At 40.8% G+C, this 23,192-nt stretch overlaps 1 protein-coding gene across 1 annotated transcript; it reads left to right on the top strand.

The window, feature by feature from the left end:
• The first annotated feature begins 8,452 nt into the window (after window positions 1-8,452).
• LOC118826765 (zinc finger protein 665-like) lies at window positions 8,453-22,374 on the top strand. The gene is made up of 2 exons (XM_036597837.1): window positions 8,453-8,568; window positions 19,991-22,374. The coding sequence occupies exon 2, from the start codon at window positions 20,071-20,073 to the stop codon at window positions 21,598-21,600; it is 1,530 nt and encodes a 509-aa protein (XP_036453730.1). The 5' UTR covers window positions 8,453-8,568; window positions 19,991-20,070; the 3' UTR covers window positions 21,601-22,374.
• Window positions 22,375-23,192: the final 818 nt, after the last annotated feature.

Genomic DNA, 23,192 nt, shown 5'->3' with positions numbered 1-23,192 from the left:
CTGCTAAAAAGTAGGACATTAGAAGACCTGTAGAGCTACTTTATTGTGTGGAAGTGGACACCCCAACCTCTGAACAACATTAACTACTTCTAAAAAGCAAGTGTGAAGGAGGACAGTGGTGGTGGGAAAGGGTTTGTTAGTAACAGGGCTCCACCTTTGTAGCTCATACTTGCATGGATTTTTTCATTTCTTACTTCCCTGTATCATGTCAGGTTGTGATGTTACAACACACTTTAGAAGGTGCTCCATTGTTTCAGTGTTTGCTCACTTTATTTCATCTATTTCCTCTAAGCGATTAGGACATTCCTTGGAGCTGGCCTATTTACATTATGTGAATTCCTTCATTGATTTATGTTTCCTTGCTCAGCAAGAAGATTAGGTCAGCCTAAGGTGGTGTTTGTTAATTGTTAGTGTGATACTGGCCTTCGCAATATTGAAACCGCATGAGCGTCCTGACCAATCGCAGTTCCAGATGAGATTATGTGGTGGCTTTGATAAAAGAAGGCATTCGTGTGATCCAACTGATATATAATGTGAATTATTTTGATTAAAACGAATGCAGGCCAATATTTGACCACATTTTTAGTTCATAATCATACTATGTAACAATACAATGGCGCTGTAGAATTTCCATATTTTATCCATATTGTGCAGCCCTAATCAGGAGTTTAGGCTAAGACCTTGCCTGTTCTCAAGAGGCTGTCATTTGCACACTTCATCTCTACAGATCTCTCCCTCTCTCCCCCGTCTTTCTCTTTCTGCCCATCTTGTTGCCATGGGTGCGACATGAAGGGCTTGATAAGAGGGTCTGGACACAAAGAGCGCATATTAAAACACAGCTGTGGGCTTCAGATCAAATAAATCCCCCAAACCAGCTCTTTTAAACACAGAAGCATAAGCATAATTAGCAGCCTTCACATTAGCAACAAGGCTAGTCCTGGGCTTGTATGGGCTTTTTGTGCTGCGTCTTTAGGGTTTTCAATGGGTTAAGCCACACAAAGCACGTATCCCATTATGTGTGCACACTTCAAATAGAGAAATGCTCTGTTCAGAGGTCTGGTCCTGTAAACAGTGATGGAATATGACCACTGAATTCAATGGAAATGATCGGATGTCTTAACACCATTTATGGAAGCAGTGGTGCCACAACTGCAGTTACATATCTCACTTTATCCAGATTTGTTTGCAACATAGCATAGCCAGGTAGTCGTCCGTTAAACTTCAGTGAGGAGGTGCTTTACAATAATGGAGCGTTATTATGTCATAGTCTTAATATAGTGTAATGCTACAGGTGTAAGTAGATGTTGTACTGATAAGCTCAGTGTCTGCAATGGGGGTTGATGATTAATATGATATTTAACATTTAATACACTCCTAAAAAGATGGTTCTTCAAGGGTTCTTTAGTAAAGAAAATGGTTTTATACAGAACCATGAACATTCAAAGCACCCTTTATTTGCATGGTAAAAGTGTTCAGGTTGATGTAGAATGTACTGTAGATGGTTCTACGGAAAGGGTTCGATATAGCACCAAAAACTGTTCTTCTATTGTTACAATGTTAAGTCTGGTGCTATATAGAACCCTTTTTTAAAACGCTTCTATATAGAACCATCTACAGCACATTCTCAATCAATCTGAAGAACCATTTCACCATGCAAAGAGCCTTTTAATCATGCAGAGGGTTCTTTGGGTGTTCATGGTTCTATATAGAAACCTTTTCATTTTCTTTACTAAAGAACCCTTTAAGAACCATCATTTTTAAGTGTGTAGACAGAAATCGAGGTATGTATGAAAGAGTTGATAATTAATAAAATATTTAGCATTTAATACACTCTTAAAAAGATGGTTCTTCAACGGTTCTTTAGTAAAGAAATTGGTTCTATATAGAACCATGAACACTCAAAGCACCCTTTGCATGAATAAAGTGTTTTTTACCATGCAAAGGTGTTCAGATTGATGGAGAATGTACTGTAGATGGTTCTACAGAAAGGGTTCCATATAGCACCAAAAAACATTCCTCTATTATTACAGTGTCAAGCTTGACACAATAAAAGAAGCCTTTTTTGAAGCTATATAGAACCCTTTTCAAAACTTTTCTATCTAGAACCATCTACAGCACATTCGTCATCAATCTGAAGAAATATTTCACCATGCAAAGAACATTTTAATCATGCAGAGGATTCTTTGGGTGTTTGTGGTTCTATATAGAATCATTTTCTTTACTAAAGAACCCTTTAAGAACCATCATTTTTAAGTGTGTAGATAGAAACCTAGGTAAGCATGGAAGAGTTGATCATTGATATAATATTTAACATTTAATACATTCTTAAAAAGGTGGTTCTTCAAGGGTTCTTTAGTAAAGAAAATGGTTCTATATAGAACTATGAACACTCAAAGCACACTTTTCATGATTAAAGGGTTCTTTGCATGGTGTTCTTCAGATTGATGGAGAACATGCTGCAGATAGTTCCATGTAGAAACCTTTGAAAAGGGTTCCATATAGCACCAAAAAGGGTTTTTCTATTGTTAGATTGTTTCTATTGTCTATTGTTTCTATTGTTTCTATTGTTCAAGTTTGACAAAACAGAAGAACCTTTTTTGGTGTTCTGTAGAACCCTTTTCAAACAGTTTCTATCTAGAACCATTAACAGCACATTCTGCATCAATCTGAAGAACCATTTCACCATGCAAAGAACCTTTCATGCAGACGGTTCTTTCAGTGTTCATGGTTCTATATAGAACCATTTTCTTGAAACCTTTAAGAACCATCATTTTTAAGTATGTAGATAGAAACCTATGTATGCATGTAGGTATTGATTTGGGTGCATGAGCATTCGTAGAACATGAGACATTATGTACAAATACACCTAATAAACAAATACATTTTACACATGCAGAAACATTAAATTAATTATTAAAGTAATACCAAGTATTTTCATTTATATTAAGTGTGTAAATCATTTTAAACATTGGGATGTAATCTTGTACTATAGACGGTGTTCTGAGTAAAGTGCTATTATCTTAATACTGATTAGGTTTTTTGAAAATAGCTGTCCCCCTTCAGGGTGGTCCAACTGATAAGTGTGATTATGTCAGTGTGGTTCCTATAATTTTCCAAATTGCCTTGTTTCAGACGGGTCCCTAATCCCCCTCTACTGGCATTAATTAGCCCCTCATAGGTTCCCACTAGCTCAGAGCAGCCTCGTAGCCGCTGTTCTGAGAACAGGCAGCTGTCATTACCTGCTGTGCTGTTTAACCTCAAATCCACTCCAACTTCTCAACAGCCTTCAACTCTCTGCAGGATCTCCTCACAGACAAGCCTGAACCCATTCAAACACGTCACACACAAGGAAAGCAGTGGGCCTCTGCCAGCATGACGCTAACAAGCTAAACATGTCCCAAACAACCGCTAGTACAATGAACAGGGGCCTCCGCTAGCACGATGCTGATCAGCTAAGGAGCAAGAAATCCAAAAAACCGCTAGTGCAGGCAAACCTGAGGCACTTAACGGCAGGACAAAATGTGCTATTTTCATCTTTTTGTAGCTCTAGAGAAACGTCTTGAGTCAGAATTGTCCATGGTGTTGGTGGACAGAACCGGGCAGCAGTGTTTACTGCCTCTAAGAGCTCCCTCACAGAAAGAATTCAAGAATTATCAACATTGCATATAAAAACTCTGAAGACATGTGTTTTATGACAGGTTTGTGATTAAGTTTTGGTCTAAAATGTCTTGTTAATCCATTTATTTTAATCCATTCATAGTGGAGGGTTACATGCAGGGCAAGGTGAGGCAAAATAGTCCCCAAAGAAAACTTATTTTTCCAGATTTAACGCTATTTTACCATTTGAAAATCTCAGAAGAGTCGTGTAGGTTCACTGGTGGTTTTGGATAGTAAATAAAATGTCTATGTTTGTGTTGTGGTCATGGTGACCCCTGGTTCCTATCACCACCACTGTAAAGACATCTGAGTTCGTAAGTTTCACTGCAATTAACCATTTTACATTGAACTACAATTAAATAATTATGTAGATAATAAAAAAACATTATCTTTACAAAATATTACATATATAAATATAGAACATTTATATATATGTGTGTATTTGTATATATTTACATACACGCACATGTACACAATAATAATTAGATGATTAGATTTTTGTTTTAAGTGGCAGGAATGGGCTTCCATAAATCACAAAGCGTGGACTGGTTAGAGGACTGGTCTCAGAATTCTCCATATTCATGGTCATGGTTACAAAAACTGATGGAGTCGATTCGTTGCTGCCCATTTGGCTCTCCATAAACTGACACATAACCATTTAAAATTTTAAGGGCTCATATCATGGAAAAACAACTTCCTGTGCTTTTTTAATATAAAGAAATTTGAAGTAATTTGCAAACAACGTCATTGTTTCAAAACGTGTCGTTCACCCTCCAGTCCACACAGTCTATTTACAGAAACTGAGCTCCAGAAACAGCCCATTTTAAATTCAATGTTTCTGTGACGTCAGGAGAACTAACTCATTTACATACACCCACCAGTTCAGCCCACAGAAGTTTAGCTCCACCCACTCACACTGAAATGGGAGTGTTTCAGCTATGTGCTTTTTGAAAGAGGCACAATACAGGGCAGCCAATCAGAATCCAGTCTTAAAAGGCACAGTAATAAATTTTAATGTATTACTAAATACTCAGGGAACCGAAATCTGTTTTCTGTCTTATGAGGTTCCTACTCCCGTTTTTGCAGGCAAACAGTAAACATGTACTAAGTTTTTCCTTTGAATAATGTTCCAATGGCCATAAATGATTGATATATTTCAGCATGTTTCTCCCCCTTTGATGTAAACTGTCCTAATCTTGGGTAATGGTTCCATAAGCATTGCCCTGACCAATCACAGGGCTGCGTCTCTTGCCCCGCCCACATAATACTGTTTTAGAGTCAGAGAAACTTAGCGAGCTAAAGCTAACCCAGCATAACCAAAGGCTAGCAAGCTAGACCACCTGTCTATAGCTGCCTGTCGCCCGTTCACGCATTTATCCAGCACAAAATACGGGTTTGTCCGTGACTGTTTTCGTCCAGTTAGCATCACATAAAAGCTGGATATGTATGAGGGCCGGAGCTAGAAGTGATGGACAGAGAGCTGTCAATCAAGCTGCCTATTAGCCACGCCCACACCATGATCAACAGGTTTTAAGTTGTGTTTTATTGTAGGCCTATTTACATCATATTTTTTATTTAAGCTATGCTGGATGTTTAATGTAACACTCGAGTTTAGTATCACAAACATTTTTTCTGGGATTTAATTCTAAGAGTGGTTTGGAAAACGGTCATGTGATAATGCCTTATGACCATTTATGGTACACAAATCTACATAAGTGTTCTGGATGGACCTCAAGGGAAAAATACAAATATAAGGAAACATAGGATATGGGCCCTTTAAAATGTTTTTTTTTTCTCTGCTTTTTTTTCTTAAACCGCTGCTAGATATGAAAAAAGATTCATCTTGATTGATAAAGCATAAAGACAGATCATGTACTTGTGGAAAACTCCTGTCTGTATAAATATCCGCTCTTTGCTGTGAGGAGGGAAAGTGCAGAACTGCGCCATCTGCTGGTTGCGTTCAAAACATTTTAAATCCTCACAGCTTTTACTTCGTTATAAGAAAGATTCTGATATCTCCTCAAACATCGTTTCAAACTGGAACAGACATTGTGACCATACATACAGTAATACAAATACAATATAGTAGCAGAGTACTTTTCTGAACCATACAGGTGTGAAGATTAATATAAATAAACAAACACATGGCTTGGTATGGTGCTCATCTGACTACTGTGTTTTATTCTGAAATACATAGATTATTTTAAAGTTACAACTGAAGAAATGTTGAAAATTAATTTTGCATAATAACTCTCATTGTTCATATACGAACTCAGACATAGGCAATTTTTCCTGTCTGCCCATATTAAAGGGGAACTCCACCAATTTCTCAAAATGTATATATAATTTAAGAGTTAAGATGTAAATAAAGTCATTCTGAGTGGTTTGTTGTGAAATGCTTCATTCTAGAGAAATTCTCTGGTGGTTCTGGATAGTAAATAAAATGGCTATATTTGTGTTGTTGTCATGGTATTTTAATCCATTCATAGTGGAGGGTTACATGCAGGGCAAGGTGAGGCAAAATAGTCCCCAAAGAAAACTTATTTTTCCAGATTTAACACTATTTTACCATTTGAAAATCTCAGAAGAGTCGTGGAGGTTCACTGGTGGTTTTGGATAGTAAATAAAATGGCTATATTTATGTTGTTGTCATGGTGACCCCTGGTTCCTATCACCACCACTGTAAGGAAATCTGAGTCTCTACAATCAACCATTTCACACCAAACCCACTCTGAATGACTCTGTTTACATCTCAACCACTGAATTACAGAAATTTTGAAAAATTGGTGGAGTTCCTCTCTAAACCCTGGCCCTCCAGCACACCTACTAAAGCTAAATGTGAAATCTGACTCTTTAAGTTTCTCTACAATTAACCATTTCACATCAAACCACTCTGATTCTGTTTAAATCGCAACGATGGAATTATGCAAAAATTTAGGAAAAAATGTGTAAATCACGCTTTTAAAAAAACAGCTGTTAAACCTTCACAACGGATCAACCGGCGGAGGGAAGACTGGAGCATAAACATGAGTCAGGACTGGAGTTAACGTTACTGTTGGACTGCAACCAAATAAAAACAGTGTTTTAGCAATTGTTCGAAAATGTGTATAAATAAATGGACATGTGCAATGACACACAGTTTTCATGAAGATTCTGACATTCACCAGTGTTTTCTTATCTGGGATTTGTTCGTAGGTAAGAACAGAATCTACACACACTCAAGAGCACAAAGGTGAGAAAATGCCAAAAATCTGATTTAGACTTTTTCTTAGGACCTTTTTTAAGGAACAAATTTAAGAAAAAACTTAATAAGATATTGGAGAATAAGGCCATTGAGATCTTGTGCGAAAAAAGATTTTGAAGAAGCGAAATTGGAGTCATGATTACACTTCAGTGGAAACAGAAGGTACATCTGGAAAAAGTGGGTATTTCACAACGCAGGGTTTCTGTTAGCCAGATGACTTACGCCCAAAAATGAGGACTGTCCAATAAGTCTAATCAGTGATTAGAAACTATTTTAACTTTTTGTTTTTAGCCATTGAGCTCCATTCACTCCCATTCATTTAGGACTCCCTCGCGGGCGCTCTCTGCTGTTTAGCAGTCCTGTTTTTGATATAACGGGGGAAATAGGAAGTGGCCCCATTATCTGATTACTCAAGTGCATGTAAACGTGTTGATCGGATTACTGACAAAATCAGATTTTCTGCAGTTATCGGATTATTAAGTGTATGTAAACACACTCAGGCCCAGTCCCATTTCACCCCTCGCCCCTACCACTTGGCCCTTAGCCCTCTGTTTTGCGCGTTCACGTCTAGGGTTAGAGTGTCCCAATTCTTGTTGAGATAGAGGGGTAGGGTGAAGTGCTGGGGCTACATGGCCCTCCAAACTGAGGGTTTTTAGAGACTCCAAACTGAGTGTTATCAGAAAAAAAACAAAAACCGGCAACAAACCCACTGATGTGAAAATTTTCTCCATTACAAATTACGATAACCATCTTATTATCTTAGTTTAATGTTGTTTCAATGTATTTTGGTCGTTTTCTTCATAACAACAAACTTAAAAAATCACTAATACCATGCTAATGTTTCGGTCGCTAGCTAACTTTCCCGTTCCACCTTAAATAGTCCAGCAGTACCCAAGTATGTGTAGCTGCAGCCTGAAGCGCCAGAATGTAACTGCTGCACCATTTAAGATGGAACAGGAAAATTTGAACAAGAAGCTGGTGAATATCTGACTTCAGCTTCATATCACTGAAGAATTAGGGGTGGGTGATAATAAATAATTGCCCCCCTCTTTGAAGTCATATGATGCCCTAAATGTAACTAAATCCCAGCAGTGAGGAGCTGAACTTTACCGTCCTCTGCTGTCACTGCAGACTGGCAGGGTCGCCTACAGAGCAGCGCTAGTAGCTGTTAATGAAGTAATGCTCTTTTTATTTGAGGGTCCCATTTCATAGGGAAGATTTCAACCACTACCCCTTATAACTCAGTTCCGAGGGGTTAGGGCGACACTCGAAAACAAGGGGTAGGGGTAAAAATAAGAAATGGGACTGGGCCTCAGCATTAAACAGTGATGTTGAGACAAATTTTGCTTTCAGTGTCACGGCAGCGTTTCTGTGTTCAAATTCTACACTCAGACAAATATGTTGAATACTGAGATGCAGTGTTCTCACATTTTAACACAAAGTGCCTGCTGGGTCAGTTCAGGCCAGGTGATGGCGCTGTGTCTGTAACTTCTGCTCAGGGCAGAAGCTCCTCCTCTAGCTCACTCTGTGCTTTTGGAGACAGGAGCTTTCTGAGTGCAAGTCAGGAGCTGTTCACCACTTCTAGAGTTTTCACTGACCTCTTGATCGAAGAGATTTTCGTTTTTGAAGAACATCTAAGCACAGAATCGGCCTTTGTCCAGACTTTGGTGAGTGATGTTAATGTTAGCATTGTCATCCTGTGCATGTTTTTCTGGTTGGTAGGTGCATTTCTGTTCATCAGGGTACAAACTATGTAGATGTACCTTCAAAGGTGGGAAAAGGGCGTATTAATACCTTTTTAATCACTTAATACTTAAAAAAAGAGAAAATAAAATCAAATAAAAAGCCTGGAGTCAAAACAGGGTGAATGGTGTGGAGCAGGGGTGTCAAGAGAAAAAAACTTTTTTTTATTACATTTTTAATTAATCTTGTGCTGTAACCCGAACTGGCCATTGTTTATTCAAAATATGCAAAAACTTCAACAGTGAAAAACAGACACTTGTAGTAGATCTTGAAACATTACATGGATACTTGAATTATTCAAAATGTAAACGTCCCCAGGAGCTCAGCCTTTTAAACCTACCTGTTTGCTTGAACTAGGGCCCTAGTTCCTTAAGACTTGGGCTCAATTTCTGAGCTCACATTAAGTGTTTATACTGGTTGAACTGCAGCTGAAATGCATTTTGGTGATATGACTGGTGTGGAATTGAGGTGTAACCGCTGTCCCATAGACTGTTGTAGGGGTAGGAGAGTCAGAGCTCATTAAGTTGCAGTGCATGCTGGGGACTGTAGTGCAGCACATTGTAAAATGGGCCAATATTAGAAAATAAAAATGCTTTTTCAGGCCGGACAGGATTGTGTGGCGGGCCTGGTCCGGACCACAGGCCTTGTGTTTGACACATGGGGTATGGAGTAACCAAGGTGACATGGGCTGCGTCCAGAAACATTTGCCGCTGCTCCTGTCCTCTCCCTCCTTTCCTACTGCTCCTCTCCTACCCCAGAGGAACACAGACGAATCGAGAAGAGGAGAAGAGCAGCAGGAATGGAGAGAACAAGCAGAAACTGGGTTGATGGGGCAGCAGATTCCTTTAAACATCATTATATTCCACTATTAGGGTTGGAGGAAAAAATCGATACAGCATATTATCACAATGTTTTGAGTGGCAATATTGTATCGATATACGAACGAGAATATCAATGTTTTATTCTATAAACTTAAAGTTTTTATGACCGTGTTGGTCAGTATGTCTGCTTGACAGTCCCATTTTGCTGCAGTAAAAAATAACTGAAGTGAGATAAATGGACTGAAAACTTGATTTCGTCTGATAAAACAGATGTTGACTAAGTTTTCCTTTGGGGACATAATTTTCAGTGGAAAAATGTATTGCAGCATATGTTATTGCAATACTACAGCAGCATTTCAGGGCCACTGTTAATAAGGCCACTGCCTTCCCTTTGCAAAGCCTTTGGCCACAATATTGCGACCTTTTCTGGTATTAATGCCACTTTAATGTCGTAATTCTACGACTTTGTTGTGCGACTTTATTCTCCAAGTCTACTATTTTTATTTTTATTAACAGGGGCCCTAAAACACCGTCGCATGATACTCAGCATATCACTAAAAGTTTCAAATCGCAGTAATACCATATCGCGACTGAAGTTACATGATAATGTCGTATCGTGGTGCCTTTGGTGATTCCCACCCCTATCGACTATTGACAAAATGAGCCAATCACAATGTTCGCTTGAAAGCACACCCTAAGCTGCTACACAGAGTGTGGAGGACCTTTCTGTGTCTTCTGTAAGGTAAAGTGATGAACAGTGCGAAGGATTTTTCATAGTTTCCGATAACTTCTATTCGTTTCTGTGAAGTAGGTGTAGTATCCAAGCTCCAGGTGTTATCTGACGTTGCAGGTTTGGAATATTTAAGTGAGGGGGCCCCTGGTCCAAACGTCCAAGGGTCAAGGTCCTTTTCCACTTTAGTTCCAGATGAATGAGACTATTCTAAGAAGGACCATATGTTCTGTCTCCTTTTTCCATAACAACCACCCTATATAAGCAGTAGGTTATACTGTACGGGAGGGGACACTTCAGAATTGGCACGGTTGTGTTCTTTGTACACTGTCACAAATGAAAGTGCTGTGCTGGTACATTTTTCATTCAAGGTACAAACAATGTAAACACACCCTAAAAGGTACAACAGTGACTTTAAGGTCCAGTTTTGTACCTTAAATAAGTTTGTCCAGGTGAAAAGTTCGTATTTGTACCTTTTCATAACCGAATGTTTTAAAACAGAACAGTAAAATAAAAGCCTGGAGACGAGACGGGCTGTGTGGAGTCAGTACAGCTTAGAACATATCATTTCAGTGGATTATGGTGACGGATGTTTTGAATAAGTAATCTTTATTTATTAATTATTATTATTATTATTATTTTTATTAAAGAAGAAGGCCTTTTCCTTCCTTCCACAAGAACTCAGTGACTGAAGTCTCTTATTTTACTTTGCTCTTTTACACTTTGACTATTTTTCTTATTTTGTTAGAAGAAGTTATACTGCAGTTAGCTCTTAGGGTGATAGCATCTGTCCAGGGGCCTTGGGCACAGAAGAGAGGCTCTTAGGCCCGACAGCTGCTGACCAGCATCCAAAATACAACATATGCTGGTTTTACTGGTGACCAGCAATGCTGGTTTATGCTACCTACCTAGGAAGTCTTGTACAGTTTTTAGAGTGACATCACTGCAGACACGCCTAGAGAGGATGGACAAACACGAATCAGTCCAGCTGTACCTTAAATTCTTTGTTTTAACTGGGTTTATATAATAATCTGTGTTAATAAAAATGTGAACAGGTGGGCTCGGAGTCGTGGTTCGTCAAAAACTGCTTATATCCAATTCAAAAATAAAATAATCAAAACAGCAAGGAGTGTCAGAATTCATATCCAATTTTCACCGTAGATTAAGGCTTCGCAAAGCATACCGCTGTATATCCGAGCTGATCTCAAGAGCAACTGACATAAAACAGGGAGTAACTGAAAATCACAAAGAACTGTTAAAACTTTTAGACACTTCTGGGGCAAAGGAGGGGTTTACCCAGCACCTCCTTTGCCCCTCCCATTTTAGATCATATTACTGTCGGGACCAAGAGCTGTTTTCTTCCTTGTCCAAAGCCCCGACATATGATGGTTTTTAAAATGTAAACTATTCTGTGCTGTGGTTTTGTTCTAATTATTGTCTTAATTGTCAAAAATAAACAAAAACAAAATAAACAAAAATAAAAAGGGTATTCAACCAAAAATAAAAGAAAGTAGAATAAAAGACTTCAGCCGCTGAGTTCTTGTGGAAGGGAGAAAAGGCTTCTTCTTTATTTCAGCATCAGGTGGCACAGGGTCTCGAGAGACCCCAACTGCACAATTACAGTGTTCCAAACAACAGTTTATACCATTTATCTGGGGTAATTTGATACCCCCTCTTTTACACTTTGACACTTTCCTTATTTTGTTAGATGTTATACTGCAGTTAGCTCTTAGGGCAATAACATTAGTACACGCCCTGACAATGGTACAGTTCTGTTCCCTGACTAGAGGTACTGAGATGTACCCTTGAGGGTACCACCCCAGTGACGAGAGGGGTCCTGCCCCAGTGAGAGTGTAAAGCAGAGACTGTAAGTGAGTGGTGAGCGGTTCGGATATCTAAGTTGTTATGGAAATTGTGTTAATCCAGTGTATTTGCTGTATTGTTTGCAGAGTGTAAGACAAAACACCCTGTCCTCTGATCGAAGCGCTTAGCTGCCTAGATACAAAAACATGATGTATCCTTATATAGCGATTGACCTCGGCCCCCTGTCCTACACCCCAAATACTTCTGCTTTCATAAGATATTCTAGCCAGCGCTTCCCTGATCCTGCACGCACTATGGAGGACCAGATTTGCCAAGTTGAAAAATAAATAAAATTAAAAAATACATGGCTCAGTAAATAAATCAATAAATAAAAAAAAACTAAATAAAGTGTATATTGCTTATTGTGATTGTAATTATACACATTTCCTTTTTCTACAGTTATATATTTCTCAATTTATTTATTTCTGTATTATTTGTTTTGTTTTATTAATGCCATTTTTATATTTTTTCCATATCTATATTTTTAACAATTGTTCGCTTTATTCATTGATTCATGTATTCATGTATGTATTTATTTTTTCATTAATTCGTTTAGAAATGTATTTATTTCTGTATTTCGTCGTTCATATGATAATGAGGGGGCGTGTTTTTCATGTTCAGGCTTCGCAATCAAGCCCAGGAGGAGAAGAGCTGATTAAACTGCTCTTTCACTCCATAAAGAACTGCAGTCACCGATAAACAAACCTGCCGAATAAATAACTCTCGATGGCTCCACAGGCAGCGTGTGAAAAAGAGTCCGAATGCCTGAGTGATCTGAATTTTGCAGAAGAAGACGCTGAATCACCTCCTCCAAAGTTCTGAACACTACTGGTCGACCTCTGAATCAGCAGATCAGCAAAATGGACCAAACTGTCCCCACAGCCTCCAACGGGAGAGTCAATAATCCAGACCTGCATTTTCAGCCAGACCAGCCGAGACTCTCAGATCTCTGACTGTCTGCTGCTGTAAGAAGCCACCACTGTACTGTCTTGTCCTTAGTTGACCGCTGATAGAGCAAGACATGAACAACCGATCTACAGAATCTGACATCGATCAACCAATAGGAATATTAAGATGCTGTGACATCATTGACTGACAGCCCCTTTATTAGCATAAGGACAAAGAAATACAGAAACAAATATAGAAATAAATAAATATAGAAATTAATAGTTATGGAAATAAATTAATAAAAGAACTTAAAAGAAAAACAGAAAAAATGGTAATAAAGAAACAAATAAATAACAAAAAAATAAATACAAAAATTAGTGAGAAGGGGAAATGACTAAATAGGCATATAAATAAATGCAGACAATTTATATAAGGTTTTAATTATTAATATATTGATTGTTATGTATATTTATTTATTTTTAGATTTATCATCATTTATTCTTTGCAATTCTACTTCATATATTAATTTACTAAGTCCTTTATTTTTCATTTTGGCAGATCTGGTCCTTCATACGCACAGCATGACCAGAACGTGCTGCATTTATTCACAACCTTATATGGCTATATTAACAGAAGTCTCCCGAAGACTGAAAACAGCAGCTGTCAAACCTTCCCCAGCCAACACCTAGTTTAGGGTATAAAAACCCTCTGTAAGGGACGCCGCTTCAGAGCGCGCTCTCATCTCTTCACTCTCTGGTCTGTATCACTTTCACTTCCTAACTAAATGCTGTTGCTTATTCAAAACTTGTGATTCGTTCTGTTGTCAGGATTTCCTTGGTAAAATGTGGGGAGTTCCATGATAACGTGTAACGGCCTTGTGAGACAGTTCGAAACAAGCCTGGATTCACAAGGCTGTATAAACTAAGCAGGAAAACCCAGGCCTCAGTGAACTGTTACATTTTAAGGTTTATTCATCAGTTGGAAATAAGCTGGATATGGTCCAAAATTTACAATGCTAACCAAATAGGTAGTATTGCCTAACAGAGAGTATTAATTCTCTCACAGAGGGTCGGCCTTAGACTGTCTGCGTAGGAGATTCTAGACACTGGAAAGCAGCTGGGTTCACAGAGAGGCCTGTGTGTACCTACTGACCCAGTGAAGAGAGGGACAAGCTGACCTTGAAAGGTAGAGCAGGCTGGTAAAAACCTGCTGAAGCCAGTTTTGAGGAGTGAGCTCATCATGCGATGGCCAAACGGATGGACCTATTAGAGAATGAGCTAATATCAAAATCTGAGAAGTAAGGTGGGGAGATATCAAACCTACCCCAGATAAATGGTATAAACTGCTGTTTGGAACACTGTATTTGCGCAGTTGGGGTCTCTCGAGACCCTGTGCCACCTGATGCTGAAATAAAGAAGAAGCCTTTTCTCCCTTCCACAAGAACTCAGCGGCTGAAGTCTTTTATTCTACTTTCTTTTATTTTTGGTTGAATACCCTTTTTATTTTTGTTTATTTTATTTTTGTTTTTTTTTTGTAAGTGATTAAGACAATAATTAGAACAAAACCACAGCACAGAATAGTTTAGATTTTAAGAACCATCATATGTCGGGGCTTTGGGCAAGGAAGAAAGCGGCTCTTGGTCCCGACAGTAACATGATCTAAAATGGGAGGGGCAAAGGAGGTGCTGGGTAAACCCCTCCTTTGCCCCAGAAGTGTCTAAAAGTTTTAACAGTTCTTTGTGATTTTCAGTTACTCCCTGTTTTTTGTCAGTTGCTCTTGAGACCAGCTCGGATTAACACTGTATGCTTTGCGAAGCCTTAATCTACGGTGAAAATTGGATATGAATTCTGACACTCCTTGCTGTTTTGATTATTTTATTTTTGAATTGGATATCAGCAGTTTTTGACGAACCACCACTCCAAGCCCACCTGTTCACATTTTTATTAACACAGATTATTATATAAACCCAGTTAAAACAAAGAATTTAAGGTACAGCTGGACTGATTCGTGTTTGTCCATCCTCTCTAGGCGTGTCTGCAGTGATGTCACTCTAAAAACTGTACAAGACTTCCTAGGTAGAACAGCCCTGTTAGAAAAACCAGCATAGACCAGCATTGCTGGTCACCAGTAAAACCAGCATATATTGTATTTTGGATGCTGGTCAGCAGCTGTCGGGCCTAAGAGCCTCTCTTCTGTGCCCAAGGCCCCTGGACAGATGCTATCACCCTAAGAGCTAACTGCAGTATAACTTCTTCTAACAAAATAAGAAAAATAGTCAAAGTGTAAAAGAGCAAAGTAAAATAAGAGACTTTAGTCGCTGAGTTCTTGTGGAAGGAAGGAAAAGGCCTTCTTCTTTATTGAGCTTGAGTGGCGAGATGGTTCCCGGTGGTTAATTAGCACTACTTGTCAGTACTATCAAAAATAAAGATTACTTATTCAAAACATCCGTCACCATAATCCACTGAAATGATATGTTCTAAGCTGTACTGACTCCACACACCGTCTCGCCTCCAGGCTTTTATTTTACTGTTCTGTTTTAAAACATTCAGTTATGAAAAGGTACAAATACGAACTTTTCACCTGGACAAACTTATTTAAGGTACAAAACTGGACCTTAAAATCACTGTTGTACCTTTTAGGGTGCGTTTACATTCTTTGTACTTTGAATGAAAAATGTACCAGCACAGCACCTTTATTTGTGACAGTGTACAAAGAACACACAAACCTACTTCACAGAAATGAATAGAAGTTACCAGAAATTATGAAAAATCCTTCGCACTGTTCATCACTTTACCTTACAGAAGGCACAGAAAGGTCCTCCACACTCTGTGTAGCAGCTTAGGGTGTGCTTTCAAGCGAACATCGTGATTGGCTCGTTTTGTCAATAGTCGAATGGGAATCACCAAAAGCACCACGATACGACATTATCATGTAACTTCAGTCGCGATATGGTATTACTGCGATTTGAACGACATTAAAGTGGCATTAATACCAGAAAAGGTCGCAATATTGTGGCCAAAGGCTTTGCAAAGGGAAGGCAGTGGGCTTATTAACAGTGGCCCTAAAATGCTGCCGTAGTATTGCAATAACATATGCTGCAATACATTTTTCCACTGAAAATTATGTCCCCAAAGGAAAACTTAGTCAACATCTGTTTTATCAGACGAAATCAAGTTTTCAGTCCATTTATCTAACTTCAATCATTTTTTACTGCAGCGAAATGGGACTGTCAAGCAGACATACTGACCAACACGGTCATAAAAACTTTAAGTTTCTAGAATAAAACATTGATACTCTCGTTCGTGTATCGATACAATATTGCCACTCAAAACATCGCGATAATATGCTGTATCAATTTTCTCCTCCAACCCTAATAGTGGAATATAATGATGTTTAAAGGAATCTGCTGCCCCATTAACCCAGTTTCTGCTTGTTCTCTCCATTCCTGCTGCTCTTCTCCTCTTCTCGATTCCTCTGTGTTCCTCTGGGGTAGGAGAGGAGCAGTAGGAAAGGAGGGAGAGGACAGGAGCAGCGGCAAATGTTTCTGGACGCAGCCCATGTCACCTTGGTTACTCCATACCCCATGTGTCAAACACAAGGCCTGTGGTCTGGACCAGGCCCGCCACACAATCCTGTCCGGCCTGAAAAAGCATTTTTATTTTCTAATATTGGCCCATTTTACAATGCGCTGCACTACAGTCCCCAGCATGCACTGCAACGTAATGTGCTCTGACTCTCCTACCCCTACAACAGTCTATGGGACAGCGGTTACACCTCAATTCCACACCAGTCATATCACCAAAATGCATTTCAGCTGCAGTTCAACCAGTATAAACACTTAATGTGAGCTCAGCAGCTCAGAAACTGAGCCCAAGTCTAAATGAACTTGCAGTAAAGAAAGAACTTTTTCCTTTCTGGTCCACAGTTTTTTTAATACAGTCCTTTTACTGGCTGAGTTTGACACCCCTGCTCCATACCATTCACCCTGTTTCGACTCCAGGCTTTTTATTTGATTTTATTTTATCTATTTTAAAGTGTTAAGTGATTAAAAGGTACTAATACGCCCTTTTCCCACCTTAGATGGTACATCTACATAGTTTGTACCCTGATGAACACAAATGCACCTATAAAGTACTGTGGTTTCCGAGTTCCATGTGTTATCTGACTTTGCAGGTTTGAAATGTTTAAGTTAGGAGGCCCCTGGTCCAAAGGTCCAAGGGTCAAGGTCCCATAGGGAATGGGCCCCTCTCTCTTCCTCTCTTAGTTCCAGATGGATGAGATCATTTTAAGAAGGACCATATGTTCTGTTTCCTTCTTCGACAGCAACCCTATATAAGCAGTTAGTTATACTGTTCTGGAGGGGACACTGCAGAATTGGCATGGATCCCCTCTCAGGCACTTTATAGTGCTTGATATGATACTGTTTTACTTTGTAATAAACATCTTATACAAGCAGGACAGTGTCAGCGCAGACTTCTCCATCATCTTCACATCGTCGCTATTTAATAAACAACAGTGGCAAGATGGTTCCCGGACAACCACAATGCAAAGATCGTCATGAAACACCCATTTTTATATCCTGTTTGGTGTGATGAAGCAGTCACTCCTCCCTTTCCATAAAATTCTATACCATCTTTGTTCCTATCATCTCCAAACCTTACACTTTTCCTTGGGAACCCTTATTTCCAAACATACATGATATATGTTTTTTAAAAATGTTTTATCTTAGCTGTTCCAGGATGTTCCACTTCCCCAAGGGCATTAGCTTTTGACTGGTTGTATTGTAAATTCACCTACTCCAGAGACTTATTATTTATTCTTATCATCTCAAGGAGAGCTCTTCTTTCTCCCACAGCAGATTCTCACAAACTTCTGGATGCCTCTTTGTTAAAAGGGCACTCAGGTGTCCAAGTTCCCAGACAAGCTAAGGCCTGTCTTACAGTGTGAAGATTACTATTCTTACAGTGGTTCAGGTCGTATCTTACAGACAGACAGCAGTTCATCACACTAGGTCCATACAAGTCCTCCACCTCTCCTGTTACATGTGGTGTCCCTCAGGGCTCGGTACTTGGACCCCTATTTTTCTTCATCTACATCTCACCCCTTGGCCAGATCATTCGTAGCCATGGCCTTAACTTTCACTGTTATGCTGATGATGTTCAGTTATGTCTCAGTACACACACACCCTCAGATTCCCCTCCCAATACACTAATCGATTGTATTTCTGATTTAAAGCTCTGGATGCACAATAACTTTCTCATGCTAAACGCTGATAAAACTCTTACTGGTTGGCCCTAAACCTTTTCCTATCAAAATCATCCAATTTTTCGGTTAGTATGGATGGCCTGCTCGTTAAACCTGCACCTGTTGTTAGAAATCTTGGTGTTTTACTCGACCCATCACTTAAATTTGATCTGCATATCAAGATCCTCACTAAGACTGCATTCTTTCATTTACGTAACATTGCTCGTCTTCGCCCGTTCCTGACCGATAATGCAAAAACTTTGGTTCATGCCTCCATTATGACCCGTATTGACAACTGTAACTCCCTCTTTGTTGGTCTCCCTGTAAAGTCTATACAAAAGCTACAGTACATTCAGAACTCTGCAGCTGGAGTTCTCACTCAGACTAAGCGTTCAGCTCACATCACCCCCATTCTCTCTCAGCTACACTGGCTGCCGGTCCCGTCCCGTATAATGTTTAAAATTATGCTACTCACTTTCAAAGCCCTGCATAACCTGCTCCCCCCTACCTCAGAGAACTGCTGACCTCTTACACTCCCTCTCGCTCTCTCAGGTCTTCTTGTAATGACTTACTTGCTGTCCCGCGCACCAGACCTTCCTCTCCTCCTTCAAATCTGACTTAAAGACTTTTCTCTTTAATCAGCATTTTTCTACCTTTTTCACTGCTTAGGTTTTGGTTTGTTTGTTTGCCTATGCTATGTGAAGCGACCTTGGGTTTGTGAAAGGCGCTATACAAATATAACATCATTATTATTATTATTATTATTATTATTATTATTATATTGGTTAATAAACACTACTTGTTAGAACTATCAAAGATAAAGATTATTTATTCAAAACATCCGTCACAGCAATGGGAATTGATAAGCTGATCACCTCTAAAACCAGCATATGTTGTGTTTTGACACTGTATGCTGGTCAACCAGCATGACCATGCTGGGTAACCAGCTTAGACCAGCGTGACATGCATGCTGGTCTGTGCTGTTTTTTTCAGCAGGGACACTGGCGTATCCTCCGCTTGAAGCAGCTTCGGCGGGTATTTTAAACGGCTCCTCTCATCTCCTCCAGTATTCGGACAGCCAGTGAGATGGCGTCACAAAATCAGTGTCCAGGTCAAGGAGGAGACGAGGAGGATCGGTAGGGAAAAGCAGTAACTCTTAGGGTTTCTGGACACAGTCATGGTGATTGTTTTTTAACAAGGTGTAGCCACAAATTACTAAATTGAGACCACAGTTTACTTAATGCGTGGCCAAGCCTTATTAAAAAACAATGACCATGTCACCTTAGGGGCTCAGTAGAATGGTGTAAATGCAGCTAATATACACACATACATACACACCGATCAGGCATAACATTATGTCCTTGTTTCTGCACTCATTGTCCATTTTATCAGCTCCACTTACTATATAGGTGCACTTTGTAGTTCTACAGTTACAGACTGTAGTCCATCTGTTTCTCTGCATACTTTGTTAGCCCCATTTTACCCTGTTTTTCAGTGGTCAGGACCCCCATGGACCCTCACAGAGCAGATATTATTTGGGTGGTGGGTCATTCTCAGCACTGCAGTAACACTGACGTGGTGGTGGTGTGTTAGTGTGTGTTGTGCCGGTACGAGTGGATCAGACACAGCAGTGCTGCTGGAGTTTTTAAACACTGTGTCCACTCACTGTCCACTCTATTAGACTCTCCTACCTTGTCAGTCCACCTTGTATCACTGTCAGCTAATAATTGTGTAACCATTGAGATGCTGCACTTGTGAAAATGTGACGTCCTGTTCATTATGTTCTCTTTCTTTCTGCAGCTCAAGCTTACCACCTAAACACATCAGGAGACGCCTCTGTGAGGAGAACATCAGACTGCTGAAATCAGGAAACTCAGAATATGGCAGCCACAAAAAGCTCCAGTAGTCAGGAAACTTCCAGCGCTACTCCGTGTGCTAAATCACCTCGCAAAAGAGTCACGAAAGACAGAGCCAGGGAGAAAAAGTACCAGTGCTCAGACTGTGGGAAGAGTTTTTCTCGACCAGTCGAGCTGCAGAGTCACCAGCGGGTTCACACGGGGGAGAAGCCGTATCGCTGCTCGGCCTGTGGGAAGAGTTTTAGTAACAGAAGTTCTTTCAAAAGGCACCAGCGCATTCACACGGGGGTGAAGCCGCACGAGTGCTCACAGTGTGGAAAGAGTTTCACTCAGCTGAGTAACTTCCTAAGACACCAGCGCACTCACACAGGAGTGAAGCCGCACCACTGCTCGGAGTGTGGGAAGAGTTTTACTGCAAAGACTAGCCTCCAAAAACACCAGCACATTCACACAGGAGAGAGGCCGTATCGCTGCTCGGAGTGTGGGAAGAGTTTTTATCGACAGTGCCACCTCCGACTACACCAGAACGTTCACACGGGGTCGAAACTGTATCATTGCCCAGAGTGCGGCCAGAGCTTTGGTCGACAGACTTATCTCTATCAGCACAAGCGCGTTCACTCCCAAGAAAAGCTGTTCGACTGTTCCGAGTGCGGGAAGAGCTTTCGAGGAAAAAGTTCCCTCCGAAGTCACCAGCGCATCCACACGGGAGAGAAGCCGTATCAGTGTGCAGAGTGTGGGAGGAGTTTCAGAGAAAGAGCTTCTCTCAGAGTACACCAGGCTGTCCACACAGGCCTGAAGCCGTATTGTTGCACAGAATGCGGGAAGTGTTTCGCTCTACGGAGTGCTCTCCAGCAGCACCAGCTCATTCACACCGGAGCGAAGCCGTATTTCTGTTCAGATTGCGGGAAGTGTTTCAACGTGCTGGGTAATTTCCGCAGACACCAGCGCACTCACACCAGAGTGAAGCCGTACTACTGTGAGGAGTGTGGAAAGTATTTTACTGAACGGAGCAGTCTCCAGACACACCAGCGCACTCACACAGGAGAGAGGCCGTATCGCTGCTCAGACTGCGGGAAGAGTTTTACCGCCAGTGGGTCTCTCCAAAGACACCAGCGCACTCACACAGGAGAGAGGCCGTATCGCTGCTCAGACTGCGGGAAGAGTTTTACCGCCAGTGGGTCTCTCCAAGCACACCAGCGCACTCACACAGGAGTGAAGCCGTATCGCTGCTCAGACTGCGGGAGAAGTTTTGCTTCAAAGAATGGTCTCCAGTTTCACCAGCGCACTCACACAGGAGAGAAACCGTTTCAGTGCTCAGACTGCGGGAAGAGTTTTACCGCCAGAGGGTCTCTCCAAATACACCAGCGCACTCACACAGGAGTGAAGCCGTATCACTGCTCAGACTGCGGGAAGAGTTTTACCGCCAGAGGGTATCTCCAAATACACCAGCGCACTCACACAGGAGAGAAGCCGCATCACTGCTCGGAGTGTGGGAGGAGCTTCTGGCAACAGAAAAGGCTGAAGACCCACAAGTGCAAAAAGACTCAGATTTAAGCCAGAAACATGATGATCCTTGTCAATTTTTTATGTGTACTTAAATTGATACAGCCTGTATTTTTGTGATTTATATAACTTCTGGTGCAGATTAATGTGAGAGGGTCCTGACTGCCTCTCTCTCTTGCTTAATTTTTTCCATAATGTGATTTAACTGCTGCGCCATTTAGTGCTGTATCTTCAGTTTTATGAGTGGAGGCTGGAATGGAATGAAATGTCCGTCTGTAGTTTGATAGGTAAAGCGAGGCAGCGTTCAGGAATAGGGGAAAATTCCCGACAAAAAGGACAAATGCAGGCTGGAAAGTGAGTTAAAGCAGCAAGGAGAAAGTGCAGTGACAAACCGAACAGCCACATTGCTGCCAGCAACACAACTTTCATCTATAAAGGCCTCCCGAAGATCACAGCCTGCAAGGTGAAAAGAACCGACCTTCTCCTGATGGCCTCCAGCTCCAACACATTCTACTGCATGTTTGTAACTACAGACGTCTTACTGCCCTAATCCCCCTGCCTCTTTCACCTCTATTCCCCTCTCATCCCACCGTCAGTTAGCAGGATGTTAACATGCTCTTCTGCTCTTCTCTGGGCCCAGACCTATTCTCCCCATCTCCCTATGCTAAAGCTGTGCTGTGAACAGTAAGTAGGGATGCACTAGTATCACGTTTTTGTTCCGAAACCTGTTCCTCAAATATCTTTCCTAATAAAACCATTTTAGATGCGGAAAAAAAATATATTTTTGTAAGCTAGTACTCCAGTACTTTAGCACTGACACCATCAGGGCCCACTGCCTTTCTTTCCTTCTCATCTGGTCAGCTGTGATATAGAGGTCTGGATGAGGAAGAAAGGGGTGAGACAGCAAGGGATGGTCATCGTTTGGGGCCTGAGGAGGACACAAAGGGAGGGTGTGGTTCAGCGAAGTCCTGGGTGATGGATTTGCGAATTGCCCAGTATTGTGCCTATTGAAGGAAGTGTTCAGCTCATTTGCCCTTGGCCAGGTCTGCTCAGCCTGCAGATTGCAGGGCAGTTTCTAGCCTGACACTTCCTTTATTGCGTTCCACACCTCTTCCACCTGTAGTCTCTAGTTCTAACACTCAGCTTTCTCTGTATTCTATTCGTACCATCCATATCACCCGCTGTAAAAGCCCCCTTCTTCTTGTTCAGCGGTCATCCAGGATTTTGTCGTTAGTAAAACAACACAGCGTCTGGGAAAGCACAGCATTGTCCACACAAAGGTTTACATACTCTTAAAGAGACCAGGAGACCGTTGATGTCCTCATCACAAAGAATGTCCCAGTCACTTGTTTCAAAGCAGCCCGTCAGGACATCCATGGCCTCAGCTGACCACTTCCTGACTGACTTGGTCACCGCAGGTTGCCTCAGTACAAGACGTTTATACAGAGACCTCAGGTGCACCGGGTTATGGTCTGAGTTTCCCAGTGGAGGAAATGCAGTAGAGCTGTGTAAGTCCAGTGTCCTATTTTCCCTTGTGGAGCAGCTGACAATGTTTGAAGGTGGGCAGAAAAATTCGTTGCTGTAGACGATTTTTATTTTCCTACATTATTTGAACATTGTATTACAACTTATCCTAAAAGTTA

This window comes from Colossoma macropomum, unplaced genomic scaffold (assembly GCF_904425465.1).
Source record: "Colossoma macropomum unplaced genomic scaffold, Colossoma_macropomum, whole genome shotgun sequence".
Taxonomy (NCBI): Eukaryota; Metazoa; Chordata; class Actinopteri; order Characiformes; family Serrasalmidae; genus Colossoma; species Colossoma macropomum.
Note: the sequence above shows the minus strand (reverse complement) of the source record. Positions and strands in the feature narration are given on the sequence as shown.

Excerpts from the sequence above, each read along its gene's own strand:
- LOC118826765 (XM_036597837.1), top strand. The coding sequence starts at position 20,071 with ATGGCAGCCACAAAAAGCTCCAGTAGTCAGGAAACTTCCAGCGCTACT.